Source organism: Podarcis erhardii (genome assembly GCF_964252035.2).
Source record: "Podarcis erhardii genome assembly, chromosome: 4".
NCBI lineage: Eukaryota > Metazoa > Chordata > Lepidosauria > Squamata > Lacertidae > Podarcis > Podarcis erhardii.
In genome coordinates, this window is record NC_138508.1 from 73176188 (window position 1) to 73197730 (window position 21543).

General features: G+C 40.6%; 1 protein-coding gene across 2 annotated transcripts in view; it reads left to right on the plus strand.

Annotated features, from left to right (window-relative positions):
* ZBED1 (zinc finger BED-type containing 1) overlaps nt 1–19633 on the plus strand; it is a 121370-nt gene extending 101737 nt beyond the window's left edge. For both annotated transcript variants that reach the window (XM_081858695.1, XM_081858694.1), the window contains 2 exons: nt 7964–8171; nt 19161–19633. In XM_081858695.1, coding sequence (XP_081714821.1) covers nt 7964–8171; nt 19161–19349 — 397 coding nt within the window. In that variant the 3' untranslated portion in view covers nt 19350–19633. The remainder of the gene's footprint in view (nt 1–7963; nt 8172–19160) is intronic.
* The last annotated feature ends 1910 nt before the right edge of the window (nt 19634–21543 follow it).

A 21543-nucleotide genomic window follows, 5' to 3' on the forward strand; every position in this document is an offset into this window, starting at 1 on the left:
ACCCAAGGCAAATTATGAAAGTCACAGAGTATGAACCTAGTTATATTGTGGAATGCAATACTACCTTCTCGGTAGTGGCACCCTCCCTGTGGAACACCCTCCCTCCAGATGTCAAGGAGATAAAGAACTCTGCAACTTTTAGAAGACATCTGTATTGGGAAGTTTTTAATATTTGATGCCTTATTATGTTTTATATATTATGTAAGTCGCCCAGAGTGGCTGGGGAAGCCCAGCCAGATGGGCAGGGTATAAATAATAAAATCACCACCATCAGCTAAACTTTGGTTTTGTATAGCACATCCTTGCATTGTGAGAACTCATTCTGTTTCACAAGACTATTGCATGTGAGCTACACATTACCAAGGCCACATCCTCCTTTGCTGATCTGTATTTGCATACTTCATCAGAAGGCGCTTTTTAAGAAGTACAAATCCAAAGCTCACTTGGATATATGGAGCAGGGGTTTTTTTTTAATCCTGGCTTGCTTACACACAGTGTCAGTGAGAGATGCATAGGCTTAATTTAGGGATGCCATTTGGAGAGGGTGGAAGGGTAGTGAACTCCCTCTTCTCCTGGTATTTCAGGACTTGTGAGTATTCCTTTGGGTCACTTATAGCTTTGGTTACTTAGAAGTATTTATTTTTATACTATCTTTTGACCCTGAGATGGCTTCCAAGGAGGCTCATTTCTCTCCCCCCTGCTTAAAAATCTTGGGAACTGTAGTTTATCCCCACACACAGAGTTTCCAATACCTTCAACAAACTACAGTTTCCAGGATTCTCTGGGGGGTTCTTTAACTGTATGCTGGGTATGCAGCCACGGTTTGCAAAACAAAGCACCACAAAACCAACTTTTAAAATAATCAAAGAGCAGCGTTAAAGCTTTTACATCAAAAACCATTTCAGGACAGGTAGACCAAGAATTGTTTTTGTCTTTCCTATTCACCTGAAGGTGTTCAGAAATAGCAGGCTGCTGCCACAGGAAAAAAACCACCCTGTCCTGCATTCCCATGAAATGCAATTCTTTTGTTTTGGTGGTGGGACATCTGACAGGGTCTTGGAAGATAACAAAAAGTAAACACAACAAATACCTTTAAGATTCATAACTTCTTAGCAATTTAATCTTGGATATATCTCAAGAACAGGTTTCTGTACAGTGCTGTGACTCATCTTCCCCCATTCCCTTTGCAACACATACTACTGAAACCTGTAATGGTGCTCTGGTTTCCTCCTTAAGAGTTTTGGCTTAGCAAATTTCTTAAATGACATTTCAACAAAAGTCTCGTTTTAGCATGCAGTGTTTTGATAGCCTTTCTTCTGTGTTCTCCTCTGAAATTGCGTGGACACGAGAGAGCATAATGTAGGTATAATCATGCCAGCTAGAATTTCTCCTGAATGGGCAGCTGTCTTTTCCTGCCTGTTACAAAAGTACTTCAAGAGAGGAACTTTAATTTGCATTCCGGGCCTCCATATCTTTGAAATATCCCCCTCTTTTGTGGGGAAAACAGAAAGCAGCAGCATCTCCTTAAGATCCTCATTATAAAGCCCTTGGAGAGCAGTTGGACCAAACAGGAGGCCCACATTTTGTTAGTGAAATATTGTATGAAAAGTGGTTTAAACAGCTCTTTCCTTATATGTTGACTGTAAAATAGAGCATTGCACCTGCATTTGCTTATAGAGCTCCTTAGTGACTTCAGTAAACACAATAAGGTATTTTAAGAGTAGCCATTACATTACTAAATATTAATCTAGCTCACTTGTTTTCCTGTCTTCGACTGCTCGTGATTACCATTGTTACAAGTGAAATTGCCTTTAGACAAATGGCTGTAATGATTCCAGCCCACATATGCAACAGAAGGCTAGGCAGTAATTTCATCCCGAACTTACCTTTTTGCCTGAATATTTATTGCGGTGCTGTCAGTATAACAGCATGATAGATTAGGAGGTTTTGCATTAAAATGATTCTTAAGTAAAGTAGACATGAATATGTTGAACGAGCCCCTGCAGGACCTTTTTAAAGCTTCTGAAGCTTTCTTTGTTTCTTGGATACCTCATTTCAGAAGTTTTAGATCTTTGGAAAAGATATAAGCCTGTTTGTTCTATGGAATTCATTCCTGTCAATGTCCATTTAAATATTATGCATGTTTACAGTTATGATAACCTCCATCTGTTTTCCAGTCAATAACTGTGAGTTACATTTATTGACTGTTACTGGCGGTGATGTGGGTTTTCCATAGGATTTTGAAATTCAAAAATATTCCCTTGAAGTTTAGGGTAATTTGCATTGGGTAATTTTCACTGGAGAATTTTCAGGTTTTGAGAGTTATCCAATTTAGTTTGCGTATTTTACTTGCATTTAGTAAGCAAAGCTAAAATTGTTGAAACTGCTAGGCTTGCCCAGTAATATATTTGCAGATTAACTTATTTTTCCATGTAAAAATTAAAACACTGGGGATTTTTCTGCCCTTCGTTATTTATTACTGAACTTGAGTATTGGACCCTAGTTCTCAGTCAGGTCCACTTTAAGTTATCAGGTAAAATAAGCACAGATACCACACACTGGCTAACATAAGCAATACATTTTGTATGCTATTTTCTAGGCAAGATTTGCCTAAATTTTTTTGGATGGAAATACTGTTGTGGTTTGATTTTTCAGATTGTTTGATTTCCTTTATTTTGCTTGCTCTGGAATGTATTTCCGTGAGGAGAGGGTTGCAGACCACATCAGTTTGGGTGACATGCTGATTCAAACCTTGGCTTAGCTCACAGCAGTGAAGCAGACAGAGGACCACAGGAGGAGCATCATGGTGACAACATCCTCTCCAGAAGCCCACACACTTCCTTATTATAATAATTTAATAATAATAATAATTTATTATTTATACCCCACCCATCTGGCTGGGCTTCCCCAGCCACTCTGGGTGGCTTCCCCCCAAAAATATTAAAATACTATACTACATCAAACATTAAAAGTCTGGTAGTTGTTCTCTTTGACATCTGGTGGGAGGGCGTTCCACAGGGAGGGCGCCACTACCGAGAAGGCCCTCTGCCTGGTTCCCTGTAACTTGGCTTCTCGCAGTGAGGGAACCGCCAGAAGAACCCTCGGTGCTGGACTATTTGCACAAAGCCATGATTTGCCTTGGTGCCCCATTTCTCTGACTGTGTTCTGTGGAACCCTGGGGTTCTGCAAAGCAGTACAAGGGGTTCTGCAATTTTAAAAAATGTAATGGTGGAGAAGCATGCGCAATGTGTGATTTCCACTGAGTTGCAGCCATTGAGATTAAATGCCCTTCCTCTTCTTCCCTTCCTTTCCAAGAGCTAAATCAGTGGTGCCCAGTGTGGGCAGGGCAGTGTTGGGTACCTGGCTTCCCAACCCTGTGCTTTGTTTTTCGTTACTGAAAGGGTGTGTGTGTGAGAGAGGCAGCAGGGAACTTACTTTTGCCATTGCCTTATCCCTCCATCTCTTTGTAGTTATCAGTAACACACTGCATTGGGAAGCACAGGAAGCAACACCATACCACTACTGGGTTAAATTGGCTGTTGAATCACTTGCCATGGGAATTCTTTGTCCCCCTCTTAGCGCCTTCCATTGAGCTGCAGCCTGCAAGCAAGGGTTCAAAATGCTACTCCTTTTAACACTGACAGACGCAAGGGGAGTATTGGCTTTGTCCTCATTAGATCTGGGAAGTATCTGGGCAGCCGTTTCTACATACTGAGGGTTAAAGACATTCTGTGTTGGGAATGAAGGCTCTTTATGAGGCAAAAAAATAGTTGTCCAAGTTTCCTATATCATCTGAAGGCAGCCCTGTTTAGGGAAGCTTTTAATGTTTGATGCATTCCTGTATTTTAATATTTTGTTGGAAGCCGCCCAAAATGGCTGGGGAGGCCACTTATTATTATTATTATTATTATTATTATTATTATTAATCATCATCATCCTTCTCAGAGCACCTGCATCTTTTCGCTCTTCTCATTTCTGCCTTACTTCTAGTGTTAGCCAGGCTGTGTTTCCCAGGTTGTTTAATTAGGTCCACAGTCTTGTCAACAGTGAGTTGATTTATGACCAATTTAGGGGCAGCTTGATGGTGAGAGAAGAAAAAGAAGATGGACAGGAACAACCCCCCCCCAAAAAAAACCAGAATGTTCCTTCCACACTGTCTCTTCAGTACCCTACTGTGCTGCTGCTACAGTTTGTTTGTATTGCATAAAGAGTTTAAGGGGTCAAAGGATTGTATGAACAGAAACTTTAAAAGTTTTATAATTTTAAAAGGATAAAAGCCATAAAAATAAATAAATTGAAGCATACAGAAGTAGTCACCAGAAGGTTAAGATGGCGGCTGTGAGGCTGATTAGCTCTTTGGGGTAATTTACAAGGCTGGCTTCATAACATTTTACAGTGTTGCTCGCTGGGGATAATCGGAGCATGTAAACAACCTTGCTCTCAGCAGAAAAGAGGAAAAGTGGCCAGTAGTCAGCCCCCGTGTTACAGTTAAAACAGAGTTTTAAAAGAATTTTAAAAAGGAATCTGTGGAGCTCTGATAAGCGCATCTTACCTCAGCGCCATCTTGACCGAAAACCCTTTGTTACAACTCATGATTTGCCTCTAACACTGACAGAGATAAGGACTCTTTCTGGTCAGAGCCAAAGCCTAAAGGATAACAAGCAAAGCAAAGGCTTCTCCCATCAGTGGCTATCAGCAGCAGAGTTTTTCAAAGTCTCAAGAGTTGATGCTTCTAAAAGTTGCAGCTCTGGCTGGCTCCTCCAATGATCAACTCCATTCCCCCTGTATATATTTCTGCAAGCATTCTGCTATATTTTTGTTTAAAGTGAAGGGTTCCAGCACTTAAAAAAAAAAAAAAAAAGCTAGAGAAGCACTGTCTCAGTATTGTATGCAAACAAAGTCAGTATGCTTGGAGAGCTTTCTGTTGAGGGCTTCATTCCATAGAACGATGCCTCTGAATACTGGTTGCTGAAAATCCCAGGTAGGCTGAGTGCTGTTGTGCTGAAGTCCTACTTGCCTGCTTCCCACAGGAATGTAGCTGGCCACTGTGAAAACAGGATGCTGGACAGACGAGCCATTGGCATGCTCCAGCAGACTATTCTTAAGGAGAAAAGATTCATATTTGACTGTGTTCTTGCCCTATTTATCTGCTGCCGGTTAGAAATAAGTGTCTAGACAGCTTTAGTAAACACTAGTTTGCTGGCTGCTCACCAACTGTTAGAGAAATCTTGGCAACATATATAGACGCTAATATCTCTAGACTTATTGCCAGAAGACATGTGCTGCCTGCCTGCCTGTCTTTCACCCTGTTGTCTTTCATATTGTGTGTGTGTGTGTCAGCCATACATATATACACACACTCATGTGCATGTAAAGATCAAGATTCAGAGCATCCGCTGTGTTTTAAGGAAAGAAGCAAAATAGCTAAAGGAGGATGATAAATGGAAAAGACGCCACTTATGAGCATATTTAGTATTTCAGCCATAGTTTATAGATAGTTCTGCAGCAAAATGTGTGAAAAATTTACCTAAATCAATAGAAAGTCGTCATCTATAGTTGCACCCAGGACTGAATCCAGTTGTTGAAAATCTGCAGTTTCTTGTGAGCACTGGACTCTTGATGTAATCATGAAGCTCTATCCTGCCTGGAAGATCAGTCTTATTCAGGCATCCTTGAAAATTGGAAATTCCATCTCAGGGAGGGCACAGAGATTAGCATTCCAGCTCTAACCTGTCTACCATCCTCAATGCCTTCAAGCAAGAAGCCTGTTTCTACCCATTTAGGCTCTTCAGCTTACAGATGGTGATGGGAACTGGGAAGCTAGCATTATCATCTTTGTGTGTGGAATTTACATTTTATAATAATGTCTTTGATAGGACTACCTTATCTCAATTAATAGGCCAGACATTCAATCTAAAAGGATGATTTTTTAAAAAGGAATAGTGCATCAGTCTTGCACATAATGGCAAACTGGCCACTGAGCATAATGCTAGAAACTATGCAAATAATTTCCACATTCCATGCAACTAAAAACCTGGTTACCAGCTAAGGACTGAATATATCTATGGCTGTCTGGGGGTTTTTTCCTTAGCTTAGACAACAGCGATGTTTTACAAACATAAGGCACAAATCATTAAGAAAGCTTTATGAGTTCTAGAGTGCTTCTGTTTTCCTCACCAAGTGCTGAAGCCAAGGTGTATTGCAGCATTTTACATGTGGCCTTTTGTTAGAAGTCACGTTAAGGTATGCAGAATAACAGTGCTTTTGTTGAAACATTTAGCAATCTGCCTACGCCTGAGTATATTCTTAATATACTGCTGTGCCCCCTAGACAGATTAACACCTTGGAAATTGGAGGGAGGTAGATTGGGAAAGGAAGTGTCAGGGTTTTTGATGTGTAGAATATACAAGTGGTTTGTGGCAGCCAGGAAATCCTGGCTTCTGGCAACATTGAGGTTAATTATAGCTGTCTTTTGTGAGCTGTGCACAATTATGTGTCTCTGAAGAATGAGCCCTAACAAGAAGGCAGGGTAGAGGGAAAAAAGGCCTCCAGGAACCTAGAAGTGACATCAAGTAGTCACTTGACGTATTATTCTGACCTTGTGTCAATCAATATGCGTCATTCTCCCCTTCAGGTGTAGTGCATTTGTCAGCAGTTTTTTAAAAAAATGAATAAAAGAACATGGCACAAAAGGAACAGAAGTTGAAGCATAGGCCTTGGTAGGCTCATGTTGTCCTCTCTCTTTCTCTCTCCACACAGCGCATACCATCTTGTGTTCAGCTGAGCATGAATTTGCAGTAAAGTGGTACCTCGGGTTACAGATGCTTCAGGTTTCAGACGCTTTAGGTTACAGACTCCGCTAACCCAGAAATAGTACCTCGGGTTAAGAACTTTGCTTCAGGATAAGAACAGAAATCATGCTCCGGCGGCGCGGCGGCAGTGAGAGGTCCCATTACCTAAAATGGTACTTCAGGTTAAGAACAGTTTCAGGTTAAGAACGGACCTCCAGAACAAATTAAGTTCTTAACCTGAGGTACCACTGTATTTGGAGCACAACCTAAGCTGCTGTTGCAGCCAGAAACAGGAGGTCTTGTCATGTTCTGGAATAAGGTGTAACCCTTAAAATGTAGTACAGCCAGAAACTGAGCAGTGTTAGAGGAGTAACTGATCCAGAGGTTTGGGGGGAAGCTATTTTCCCCTGCACCACCTCCAAAGTTCTACCATTCAACCCCAGAACAGGTATTAGCATTTCATATCTAGAGAGAATTGAAGCCAAGCTCTTTCATTGTTCAAGTCCTGTGCTTTAATCGTGCAAGTGAGAGAATGGGCTGTGATCACAAAAGCGCACTTGAGCTTCTTGCTAGTGTGTCTGTACTATGTATCTTTTTGTTAATATGCGGCTGTTAAAATTTGCAGGTAATTTTACACTGTGTCCAGTTAACTTTTCCATATGCTGAAGGCTCTTTGTCTCACACTTTCATGTTTGTTTTCCATTTTATTCAAGTCATATTTAGTTTTCAATGCTAATACAGTAAGTGCAACAGTTCTTTCTTGTGAGATCTGTGAAGCAGAGGCTGCCTATTTTTAACCTCTATAAATGTAATAAGAGACTTCCGGAAGTCACAGGAAATCACACATATGGTGTTCTGAGATTCATAATTTAATTCCCCCAAGGGAGAACAATACCAGTCGGGTGCCAACACTACAGTTTATATTAACAGGCAGGTTTATCTAAAGCACTTTCCATAAATGACACAATGAAATCTACTGAAATAATCACTTTGGCTACTGCAAGCAATGTGTTTTGAGATGATAAGCCCATTTGAGGGCCATTTTGTCGTATTGCTGCTTCTCTTATCCACTTCTCTATAATTTATTAAAACTTGTAACCAATCATGTGTCCTATAGCACACAGTTACCTTCAGAGAATTAATTCGCTTCTGTGTTTCTCCACCCCGTGTAGTTGCTTGTATTCACCCCACGGAGCCTACGCCCAAAGCAAACTTGCCCTTGTTCTGTTTGCCTACCGACTACAACATCTCCTGACAGCAGAAGGGAGCCATGTGACTGTTAACGTTGTAGATCCCGGAGTAGTGAATACTGATCTCTACCAAAATGTCTGCTGGGCAGCGAAAATGGTCAAGTGGATGACAGGCTGGCTTCTCTTAAAGGTACCTGGGGGTATTGTCAGAGTGTCATTTCGTGATGAGGTCTCCTGTGCATGGCTAAAGATCTATTCAGTATTGCTAGTGGCTCACAAATTTTTCATCTCTTCTTGTTGTGTTCTTCCTGTGCTGCTAACATGAATCAGAAGCACCTCTGCCTTAGAAGTTAATATTTCACACAGGTGGCCAGCTGGCAGACCAGCTAGTCCCCAGCTGGTTTTACACTTGCCCCAGACCTGCCAGGTCATACTTGGCGCTCACATGATGCTGCACACCCAGGCAACACATCTTTGGCCAATAGCTTCACACAAGGCGCTGCTTCTACGTTAGCTATCCAGCTTCCAACTCCAGTGACATAAGGCTCCAGGTACATTTCTCCCTTTGGTCATGAAAGGTTGAATACAGGCCTCAAGGACTGCCTCTTTCCATATGAACCTACCCAAAATCAGATCATCTTCTGAGACCCTTCTTCATGTGCCACCTCCCTGCTGTTTGCACTAGTGCAATGTTCTTACTGTAATCCCACCTTTGTGAATTTTAGAATGAAAGGGCATGGTTGGGATAACAAACTGTTGTACAGTTTATAAGTCTGACATGTACAGTATCTCACAATATGAAAAGCATGGCAGACTTTTCCAAAGGCCTTTGGTCAAACCCTCAGAGGTAAATTCCACTAAGTTCTGCATGGCTTACTCACAGGTTAATAGGACTGTAGTCTGAATTCAGTGGGTAGTAGTCAACTAAGCTTTACTCTAACTTAGACCCATTCAAATTAATTAACATGATTCAGATAGGTCAATTAATTTCAGTAGGTCTACTTTGGGTAAAACTTAGTTTCCGACCACCCAGTTAACATGATGCTACACATCTACTTTTATATAAAATTGCAGAAATAGTTACAAAGGGGAAATATGTGTTTGTCTTTCATATATATTTGAAAGCGTTTATTGAAATAAAGTTGTGTTACATTAAAATCTTCCCTAATGTTGGATTAGGGCCTAGATTGTTCACACTTGGCAGGTGGATTTAAAACTTTGATAAGAATATACAACCAGTATAGTGAAGTGTTTATAATCTGAAATAGTGTATAAAACCAAATTCTTAATACAATAAAACCATTCATTGGAAATACCTGATAATACTGTTTAAAAATACTACCTTAAAAGAAAAAGTGAATTGTTGACAATACACCCGGGGGGGGGGGTCATTTCTGAAGGGGGGAAAATTGTTTTATGGCTTAAATATAGATTGTTTTTTTCTAGTGTGATTTGCATCCAGTGGCATATTCTTCCAGTGGCAGTTAATGCAAAAACAAAAACAAAAAACCTTCAGCCTGGACCCACCATAAGCAAGTAGATTGGAATCTGTCAATGTGATTCTAGTAGGCTGAATTAAATTGTGCCCTTTGTGCTTTCAAGTATTTTTCTTTTATTCTGGTCAGATAAGCTCCATGTCCTGGCCTGATTTTGGAGAGTCCTGTTGCAGCCCTCTGGGAAATAATTGGCCACTGATCTACTGTAAGGGCGGCTGTGATCTGTTAACCCTTCACAGAATTACTGATCTATGCATGTGCCCCCTGATGTAAATCCATGCTGAAATTCAAAAACAATGAGAATGCTGAATCACAGTGCATATGTGAACTGTCAGGAAGTAAATGCTGCACTGAACTGAAACATAGGTTTCTTAAAAGTGCCCAGCATTGGCTTTAATCTCTCATTCCCTTTCCATTGCCGTCAACAGCCTGTAGGCTCCTTCCTTCCTTCCTTCCTTCCTTCCTTTCTTTCTTTCTTTCTTTCTTTCTTTCTTTCTTTTTTTCTTTCTTTGGAAATGTCTGTCTTTATGTAATGCTCTGAGGTTCAGTCTCCAAGGAATTAGACAAGTAGGCAGCCTTTCTCCGGCAAAAAACAACAACTATAGCACACACCCTTTTTTTTTTTACCAGCCATTTTGGCCCATGTAAACTTCTCATTTAGAAGGAGACACTGAGATGAAATGTGCTTGAGAAGAAAATGTGTGCATTTGCTTACTGCATGTTATGGTATTACAGAGCAACCTTGGTGGAATACACGTAGCATTTAGTTCTCCATGAAGTAAAAATGTTTACAGCAGAGTACTGGGATACATTTGCTCACTCTCCTAAGCTGAGATTTCCACTTTTTTATTATGTACTAAGGATCCTCCAGCCACTGGTTTGGGTTCCAAATTCAAATGACCTGTATACTCCTTCTTGCTTCAACAGCTTCTTCCTGGTCTCTTCAAGTGGCTTCTTGTCTCTCCTCCAGTTTGCCATCCACTTTCCTATCAAACTCAAAACACAACCCGCTTCCATCACCAAGTGGAATACACACGTGTATCCTATCCCTGTCTCTGTGGTCCTTTCAGATGCCTCCTTGACATCTTCCATTTAATCCTAAGCATTTCCCTTTGAAAATCAGGGCACTGTTTTGTATAGCAGTTTCCAGGAGCTGGCTCAAAGCATTCTAACCCAGGATCCATGTACCTCACCATTAGGGACTTTTGTAGCCCGTAACACTATATATAGGAATGTGAGCTATCATCCTGATCTTCCTTGCCAATAACATCTTTTTTTAAAAAAAGAGAGAAAGTGAGAGAGAGGATCTTACCACACATGTAGTTACTGCGCTGAAGAATGACAATGCTTTGAGAAATTTGGCAGGTTACAAAAAAATTCCACTTCTACCTATTATTTGTCACTGTCAGCAAAGTGCAAGCAGTAGACAAGAAACGTTGCAATTATCTTCCAGTTAATACTCTTCCAAGTCAAAAAGAGGGCAGGGGCTATGGCACTTCTGACAAGCAATTAACTAGCCTTCATTCCAACACCCCAGGGCGGGGTTGGGAGGGGGACCTTCTAGTGATTCTTTAACGATAGAAATTATAATCCCAGGATGTGAAAGACAGCAGCAGTCTTTCCTTTAAGACAGCATTTTTAAAGATGGACAGGGAAGTGGGAGCATGTGTGGTCCTTTCTGCTGCATCCTCCATGTTGTAAAATTCCACAGAGGCATTAAAATAATACATTGGTGGGGGGAGGGCCAGCCGTTGTTAAAAAATGCAGTCTTCTGTTTATATTTCAAGTATTCTGCAAGGTGTCAACAGGTCTCTTCCCAAGGCTGGGTGGTTTTCTAAAAAATCATTAGAAATGGACGAGCAAAAAAATAATTCCAGAAGTGTTCATGGTTTTGAATAAAAGCCCTGGCTCTTGTTCAAAGAAGATAATGGAGGAAGTACTTTCCAGCTAATTAAGACTGCTGTCCTATGCTCACTTGAAGTCAACAGGACTTCTGATTAGTCAGGTATAGGATCACACTGTAAGGCTGCCTCTGAGGAAGGCCTTTTGAACCTACAGTAAGGCTAACTGAGCACAGTGGGACTTCCTTCTGCATAAACATGTTGGGCTATAGATCGCATCTGTGCCTTCTGCAAACACAGAGACAAGCTCTCAAGAATAACAGTTGTCCAAATGTATTGATTCTTGTGTATAGCTCCATCTCCCCCTTACTCTGTTCCAATGATGTTGCTTGTGATTTACCTATGTTAATATATTAGATGAAGGACACACACCACAGAAAACTTGATATGGAATATCTGAATACACTTAAAATTGCTTCATTTGTCCTACAGCCTGAACTACTTTATATACAGTCGTAACTTGGATCCGAATGCCCTGGAACTCGGACGTTTTGGCTCCCAAATGCCGCAAATCCAGAAGTGATTGTTCCGGTTTGTGAACGTTCTTTTGGAACCTGAACGTCTTCTGTGGCTTCTGATTGGCTGCAGGAATTTCCTGCAGCCAATCAGAAGCCACAATTTGGTTTTCGAATGTTTTGGAAGTCGAACAGACTTCTGGAACGGATTTCATTTGACTTCCAATGTACGACCGTATTGTTGTTGTTGTTTGTTTTCATGAGGCACCTCTGTTTTCAAGGCTGCAGAGCTCGATGTAGGGCTAACTTACGAGAAAACATGTAGGTTTGCACTGCAAGAGAAGTGTTTTTACAATTGTCTCATTAATGAATTGTTAAATGTATTGTACATAAATTTTGCTTTTATAGTTGTCCTGAAGGAAGAGTTATAAGACTTGCAATGTGCTAGACTCATAAATCACCCTTTTCCTCCATTTCTTTTTGCTTGCTTTCACTTGGTTTCCCCCACCTCTTCCTTCTCTGGGTCAATTAAAGCCCAGTTAACTTGTTTGCATCACTTGAGCAAGTTTAAAAATCTGCACCATGGAATGTGTATAGATTAGTGTTTACTGATCTCAAAACAAAGAGCATGCTGGAATTCTTGTGTCTGAAATAATAGGCTTCCGTTGCTTTATGGTGCCATACATGGCCTTAATTAGTGGCTTTCTCCTAAAATTAGTAATATTCAGTAGCAGTGTGTAGGACAAGGCAGAGCCACCCTCCTCACTCCTTCTTCACTGCTTACCTGGACTGGGAAGGGAAGGGAAAGTCAGCAAGGAGGTTAAGACTACATGGATGAAGCAGAACACTGGATTAGCAACAGTGCTTGTGCCACTGATCCAACAAGCCACCTTGCCACTGCCCTGCTCTGTCCTGCCGTCAGCCTGTTCTAGGCAAGGAGCAACAACACTGGTGTCAGAAGTGTGGCTTCATAGATCTACACACATGCCACACATGCTGGAAATATTGTCTAGAAGGCATGCGTTCTTGGTAACAGAGCTGCAAATTAATGGTGATTGCTCCTATTTTGATTAAGCAATGAAATACAATGAAGCAGAAAAATGTTATTTTTAAAAATATTCTGAAACGGAAATCTGAATTGCCACATGTTCTTCAGTTTTACTCTTAAGTACCTACACAATACAAGTCAAATAACAAACATCTCTCTCATTAGCCTTAAGTGCTTTTTGTCACAACAGCACTATGGAATTGCATCATTCTTGTCTATGTTTTTAATATTTTTCTTTTCTTCTCAGTGTTTTTAGGACCTTCCTTTCACCCTCACTTGAGCTGATTGTTTAAAACAGCCAATGTACAACTTACTTGAAGTGATGAGAGCACAGGTTTAGCAAGCGGGAAATAATTAAAGCAATTTATCTCACTGAGTGATGCAGCCTGTTCAGTTTGAATAAAAATTAACTTAATTTTATTTTCCACCATCTGTGTTCCAGGCCTAAGGCTTTGCAAAGTTCACAAACAATTGTAATCCTCTTAGTGAGCGCATATTTAAGAACCAAAAGGTCAGCCATCTTTCATTCATTCATCAAAGTTATTGTACAATTAAAGAAAAGCAAATAGCTTTTTTAAGTTTTGTTTTCAAAGGGTGCTGATCAGACTAAGGCCCTATGAATTCCTCCAAAGGCTTAAAGCTCATCCATACTTCCTCTTGTCGCACTGCTTTCCCTAGAGGAAAACCGATCTTTAGTGCTGAAACAGAGCAAACCGGAGGAGACCAGGGGGAAGGAGAGCTGATCACTGCAGGAGAGAGAGACAGCTTGGCTCCCTCACCTGCCCCACTCCTCTCCAGCTTCCACTTCTGCATCTGATTCTGAACTACTCTCTGCCACAGACTCTTCCTGCTCACTAAACCCTGTTGCTTCTTCAGCTTGCGACACCTCCTCCTCCCCCTTGTCTGCTCCCTCTTCAACTTCTGTTCACTCATCGTCATCCCAGCACCACTCCCCTGGCTCTGAGCCTTCTTCCTTTAGGGATTCCCCAGCTGGCACCTCTCACCACTCTTCTACATCCAGCCAGTCCTTGAGCATGCTCAGTGGCCATGGAGTGCTGAGAAGAGAAAACATAAAACTGTGAGGGCAGGGGAGATTTTCTGAAAACAGGGCCTGACTGGCTGGAACCCTGCACTGCAACATTTTGTTGCAGGTTCCACTTCTACACTAGTATTTGCATTCTTTGTACACTATAGAGTGTCCATTATTATTATTATTATTATTATTATTATTATTATTATTATTATTTGCAGATATAGCCAAAGTACCTTTTTAATATGCTGCAATTTACATCTAAACCATCTTCTGCTGCTTTATTAGTACAGTTCTTAATGAAGCACCATGGAAGAAGGGAGGGGGGAACCATATCTGCATTATTTATTAGATCTGCAGCAAATGCTAGTCCTTTAGGAGCAGGCAAAACATTTGGAGGCTGTGTAGCTTATTAGGAGAAAATGCCTTTATGCATGTAGTTAAACTAGTGGCTTTTAAAAATAGTTCATTAGTGTAAACAACCAATATATACAATTTTTTTTTTTAGTTGATATTAACTTGAGCACTACAATAGTTGCCCTTCTAGGGTTGGGGTAGAAATAAAGGAGAGAAGCTGTGCTGATATTACTAATCAATGCTTATTTTATTAAAAATGCTATTCTTCCTCCTCCTTTTTTATTTTTAGAAAAGATATAGGTGTGATTTTTCTAAATTCACATTGTCTTGTTTGTGGTATATTCCTATAACATCTTAAGTATTTTGGCCAGATAAAGGTTTTAAAATTGGTAACAAAGGTATCTTTTCATGGATGATTGCCATTCAGATTGTCTGCAAAGGAAAGATAGTCACAGAAAGAAACCTGGACAATCTAGTCTTTTGTAATCACTTCCTCTTTAAAGGCTCGTTGTTGAATGAAGCTTCTCTAGATGAACAATGCAAGTAACCTTGAGACTAATCATATGCAGGACAAACCTTTTTATGGAGAACCAGTAGTTTATCAAATTTCTCTTGGGTCTTCTGGTACATCCCAGAAGCAGAAGGATGAACACGGAGGATTTTAAAGGAAATAAATAAATAGAAAAACAGAAAACAGGAAGCTGAGAGAGAGAGAGAGAGAGAGAGAGAGAGAAATTATCTACAATGTTTAGAAAGACGAATAGCCTGCAGATTGCTGTACCGTATTGTCTGTCATTTTCTGTTGACTGTGTACTCTTGTCTTTACTTAACCATTATGACATTTGCACAACATACAAAATGACTTAAAAAAACACTTCTTGTGTCTTGAGCGTTCAAAGATGCTTCGTCTTTGATAGCGTATAACAATACAATGTGTGCAAGCAGCATGTCTCGGCAAGGGACATAGTTTTGTAAAACGGAAAGAAAACATACCACTTTTCATAATAAATGCATTTATAGCTACGTATTATGTGTGCCCAGTATCATCTCTGTGGTCTTCAGTCTTCAAAGAGTCTGCCTAAAGATTTTCATAGCTTTCCATGCCACTGAGTTTCTTTCATCCTGCCCCAGTTGCTATAGTGATTCATCTTTCATTGGTCCCCCTCCATCCCCAGGGCTGGAAAAGGTTATCAATAAGATAGGCTTAGGTAATTAGTTTTCACAGGAGCAGGAATTAGACCCATGTGGGCATGTACTGTGTCTTGGATTATGTTAGTCTGCAATGTCCTGTAAATAAACAGGGAAACAACTCAGCTCCGGAAACAGATTGTAATACTTGCTCACACCTTTCACATTAAAATTATGTTTTGTCTGAACGTTTCAGAAGGACAGGAATCAAAATATTCAAACAGAAGTATCATAAGCTCAAGATGAATCTACATGAGCCAGGTTATCATAGCAATTTCCAGAAAGGGAGCCACACTAATCCGTTGCAGCAAGGAATTGTGTTTCTTATTTACAGAAGTTTTCACATGATCACAATGCCCATATCACCCCAGTGCTTGCTGTGAATTGCAAAACGCACCTGCCTGATGTAACATCCAGTTGTTGAAACAGTACACGGTGTCATAAAGATTGTTGATGCACTTCAGTCTTTAGTTCCAAGTAAGACCCCCACAGTTGTGTCAAGGTCTAAGCCAAAGGCATGAGAGAGGAATCTTCTTGTCATGTGTGCTTGAATCAGTTGGTTCAGGATCTGTGTTTGATGGGGGCTGTTGCTGAGCCTATACAAGAGGAAATCCTTAAAGGAAAAGGTAGTTAAGGAGCTCATTTTTGGATTGGACCATGTGATATTTGTTCCACATTTTTGAAGCTGTTAATAGTGTTCAGCAAGGCTCAATTTTCTATGTGGTGGGATTTATCATCCGTATGAAACCTGCTGGTGGGGAGGAGATTGACCATAGCTTTGTTCTGTACTTAAGCGGTACTTTTGGGTGTTTGGAATTTGTGAATAAGGGGAAACAAGCTAAAATTAAATCCCAAACAATACCAAAATAATGTTTGTTGGACGCCAAGTGCTCTAAGAAAAGTGAGTTTTCCTGTAGTTGTCTGGTCATTTGTTGCTCAGTAAAAAGTGATATGAGGTGAATATGTTTCACACAAGAGGCTGGTTTTGACCTTTAAAATCCTTGATAGTTGGAATTTGTAGACCTCAGAAATGCCTTAGATTAACCATCCTTCAAGATTGCTGGGTAAAACCCTGCTTGAAATCCTACCAGGAGATCAAGATGGTGGCAGTGGAAGAAGAAGGCCTTTTCTGTAGGAGCCTTAAGGCTCAGGAATGAGGTCCCAGAGGAGCAATATTAATCATAACTCTGTACTATTCAGAGATCAGTGCTTCTGAATTTGTTATTGTAACTGTTTTCAGCGGGTCTGTAGATTTACTTTTTCCCATTTCTATCCTGAAAAAGCAGAATATGCATCTGATGATGGCCCACCATTTTGGTATGGATATTTTTATTTTAGGAGTATAGTCACATTTGCAAGCTGCCTCAGATGGTAGGGGAGGTCAGGTAACACCTTTTAAGTACAGTCTCAGTGTGTTTGGGTTCCTTGTTTTCCCTGACGAAACGAGGCAATTATTGAAAAATAGGGGATCAGTGGGATCAGTAATATATGAGGCTGGGGCTGGGGGATCGAAATCTGTGATTAAAAATTTAAAACTTTGTAAGAATGTTTTTGTAAAGCCTGGGATAGGAAGTAAATCTGTTAAATGTGGGACAAATTATATCATATGAATACAAAATGTTGCTTTTTGTTTGTTTGACACGTACTAGTTTTCTCTTTGACAGCACAGCACTTTGATGATAATTATTTGTGTCAAGTGAAATCCTCTAGTTTACCTTGCTGTGCTGGATTAAGCCTCACAGTCTTCCTTTGCTGTCACCCTAGTTGTTGTGGTCTCTGCCTCATAGCGTGTTACTCAACAGAATGCATTATATACACACATACATACAACTTGCACCTTCACCTGCTTGTGGCAGATTAAAGGACATTTCATCCTGGTAAAATGAATAATTACACTAGAGATTTAAATACTGCTGCTTGCTTTCAGTAATGCATTAATTGTGCTGCTGAGAAAGGAACAACTTGCCATTTCCGTGTAATGCTGCTGTATTGAGATTGAAAATCCTTGGATCAAACCCACGGCAGTGAATAAACCACAGTTTCAAAATCCCTGTAGGCATGCTATGACCTCAAGCTCTACCCATGTACAACTGTAAGCAAAATGCCAGAAGCTGACATTTGCAAAGAGATTAATGATTTTGAAAAACTTCGTGTTGGTTTAGCTAGTTTGGATCACCTGAAATAACCTGATATTCAGACGCTGTGATATTTTGCCCCACAGCCTAATGAATATGAAAGTGTTACAGGTAGGACACCCTGAAGCTGAAGGTAAAATAACAGTGATACTCACATCTAGATTGCTCATTCTCCAATAAAATGACCCTGTCCCAGATTTGAAATACTGATTATTGGATTCCTTAAATTTCGGGCCTCCTGCTTTCCTCCTTTTCTCTTCTTATCTCTTCCTTCTCCTCTTCTGTATACTGAAATGGAGCAAGACATGCCATTTTGCTTCCACATTTTTCAAACTTACTGCAGTGGCTTGAAAAAAAACGGGGATGCAACCCAGTTCCTTACCGGGAGTAGCAATATATGAATGGGAGAGGACGTTGTGTATGAAGGGGACAGTGGATCACCAGGAGAATAGGTAGCTAATCCATTTCTAATGATGTTGTAATTAACAAGATTAAACAATTAATTTGCAGTTGGGGAAAGAGGAAAGCTTAAATGAGGTCTCACAAAACTAACTCGGGATTATATAATTTTAAGGACAGATGTCTAAACATCACCTTGAAGCACAAGATGTATCTTTCTACATTTGCAAACTTGACAAGTTTGATTCTCAGTGGTCTCTCCCAACAAAATCCATGTGTGTGCGTGTTCACACACACAAATAATGGTGATAAATTCAGTGTTTTTTCCCTTAAAAAATCAGTGCTGGTATTCACCATGAAGTTATTACAGTAAGTGCCACACTTTTTAAGTGTGGGGGGGGGGAGCACTGGTGATAATTCTTGATATATCAAGATTTCATTCTCCTCATAGAAAAATAGTTTCCAGAGTTCTTTGGTCAGAGTGCTGAGGAATGGGGGCATAACTAGTTCTTGTATTGTTCTGTAAACAGATGCTCTATCTAGTAAATACAGTAACAGAATCTGCGTTGCCATGTCAGGTCCTAAAACTGAAAGAACTAGGTGGTTTCTAAGCAACAAAGTACCCCCCCCCAAATTATAGAGGGGAGTGGTGAAGGCAAGCTAAAGGCAGAGATGTGATACATTTATCTTTGCTTAAAGTCCTTGAGAGACAGTACTTTCACGTAATCTGCCCATGGGGATCGTTCTGTTCATTGTGGTGTTATATTTGTCAAATGTTACTACACTATGTAACTTGACAATTGCCTCTTGTTCATAGGATAACTAGCTCATAGACCACCTTTAGCAAGTCTCAAGGGAAGAAAACTTGCCCTGAGTGACACACAGTCTCTCCCCATCCTCTCTCTCTCCCCACCCCCACTCCCTCTATCTCTGCCTCTCCCCCCACCAACTCCACCTAAACTAAATATATCCGAGAACTGGGCTTATATGGTTTCCTTATAGAACATAACCTCTCCCCACACCCCACCTACCAATTAGCCAGTGCTTGAAATATGTCTTGGAAGTAAGTTCATGGTCATGTCTTGATAAACCTTATTCTGTGCATTCCTGTTCTACTTGATTGATTGATTTGATGATTGATTGATTGATTGATTGTTTTCTAATCCACAGAGCCCAGAAGAGGGTGCATCCACATCAATCTATGCAGCAGTTTCACCAGAGTTGGAAGGCGTTGGCGCCTGCTATCTTTGCAACGAGCAAAGGACAAAATCTGCGGACGTCTCCTATGATGAGGAGTTGCAGAAAAGACTCTGGACAGAAAGTTGCAGACTTGTTGGGATCCCTGATACAGCACCGTAGGAGAGCTCGGAAAATAGCCACAGCTTGCTGTGTGAATGCAATACGTCCCACCAGCCTCTGTTGTGTGGCATCACTCATACTTCCGGAATTCACTGTTCAGTCACACCGGCAAATAAGAACTCTGTTTGAGCTACCAGTCTGCTAGTGGTGGTGGTGGCAGTGGTGGTGATGGGCAAAAGGTTCCCATCCAGAATTGTGTGTACGGTGGTTTTTGAACTTGACCATCCATTTTGTAATCATGATGTTTCAGTCTGTGATTAAATATATATATATCTTTAACCTTATGTAGAATTAGGGGTTTTCTTTCACACAGAGACGGTGAACCGCAAGTCCCCCAGTTGTTGCTGGACTAACACTTCCAACTTTCCTGACCAATGGCCATGCTGGCTGGAGCTGATGAGAGTTATAGTCCCAAAATTCATAGAGAGCCATAGGTCCCCCACCCTTGCTGCAATATCAGTAAAAAGGTACTGTTTCGTGAGGCTGGAACATATTCAACTTAAGGCAAGCTCTTCAAAGCTCTAGTGTAGGCATTTTGTGTGCCTTTCAGCAACTTGAAGAAGCTGTAGTTTCTTTCCTTTGTGCTGACTTACGACAGGGCCTTTTCAGTAGTGTTTTCTCATTTGCGGAATGCCCTTTCTGGTGAGGTGGGTCTGTCTCCATCATTACTGACTTTCACAAGGAATCTGAAAATCATAGAACTGTAGAGTCATAAGGGACCCTGAGGATTATCTAGTCCAATTCCCTGCAATGCAGAAATATGCAGCTGTCCCATACAGGAATCAAACCTGCAACCTTGGAGTTATCAGCACCATGCTTTAACCAACTGAGCCATCCATGTGTATAAAATGCTATGTATGATTAAGAATAGCTTAGGACTCTTGCCATGTTTTAGATAGCTGACCATTTAACTTGACCAAGCTGTTACACAGAATCATAGAAGATTCTATGCCCAAAGAGTCTAAGAATGATCATCTGTACTTCATTTCATGCCCACATAGGCCAGGATCCAGAGGTACTCAAGATCCAGAGGCACCCAAGGTCTTGAGCATGCCCAGATGAGTTTATTTTTTAAAATTTGATGGATGAAATCATCATGCTATATCACAAACACAAGCCCATACCTCCCTTGGCCACACACACAGATTGTTGTAATAATTGTACTCTATAAGTAGCTTGTAGCAGTAAAAGGGGTGTCATATTCCAGAACAATTCATCCAAGAAATGCAAGAATCTATGAAGATAGGAGAGGTTTCTCGGGATGAAAGATAAGTAAAACAAAAAACTGTGTGCAAAAAAAAGCTTCCTATTTTCTTAGAGGAATAGTTTGCTATTCCATCTCCAGGTGCAATGCACCTTTAGATTTTTAAAATGGAAGCTTTTTAAAGGACGATTTCTAGTTGTCCATATAGTCATATCTTGCTCCCGTTTCAAGATAAAAGGTAACATTACTTGCACCATGCATTTAGAAATAATAAGTAAAACACATGGGAAAGTATGCTTCAAACTTCAGGGCTCTTTTACAGGCTTTACTATGGGAGTACAGTATGTGTTTGTAATCTCATCTTCTGTCCATCCTTTAAAACTATACAGGTCTGTGTGTGTTGGCTTTGCAGAAAGGGTTAGGGTGATGAAGGTAGGAGAGAATTGAACTGCACTTGATTTTGGGGTTGTTTGGGGTTTGTGTGTGTTTTCCTGGGGCCCCCAGACTGGGTATTTTTCTGGTGAGTGCATTTTGCAACACAGTGTGAATGCAAAAATATATATAAAAAATAGTACATTAGTGGGGGATTTCTATTGCCCTGTACATTTATCATTCCACTTTATGAGTTGCTCTGCAGTGCTTCCCCAATGTAATTCCATTATTGCCATCAGGAGGGGCACTCTGGCACTACAGGTAAAAACAGCAACCCCTCACAGATCATTTGTGGTATGAAGAGTTACAGGATCTCAGCAGGGAGGTATGGGGGCATGTCCTGATTGGGAATGAAAGTGTACGTCCACACCAAATCTTCTGCATGCCCAAACAGTTTTGAAAACAGGATCACATATAACCATCCCAGTGCCATCACAAGCACAAACGGTGAATGCACAAAGAAAATGATATCTGGAGGTGCCTGCAGTGCCAGAACTTGATTGCTCCTCTCCATGTTTCACTGTGCCAATGAACAGATCTGGGGCAATAATCAGGATG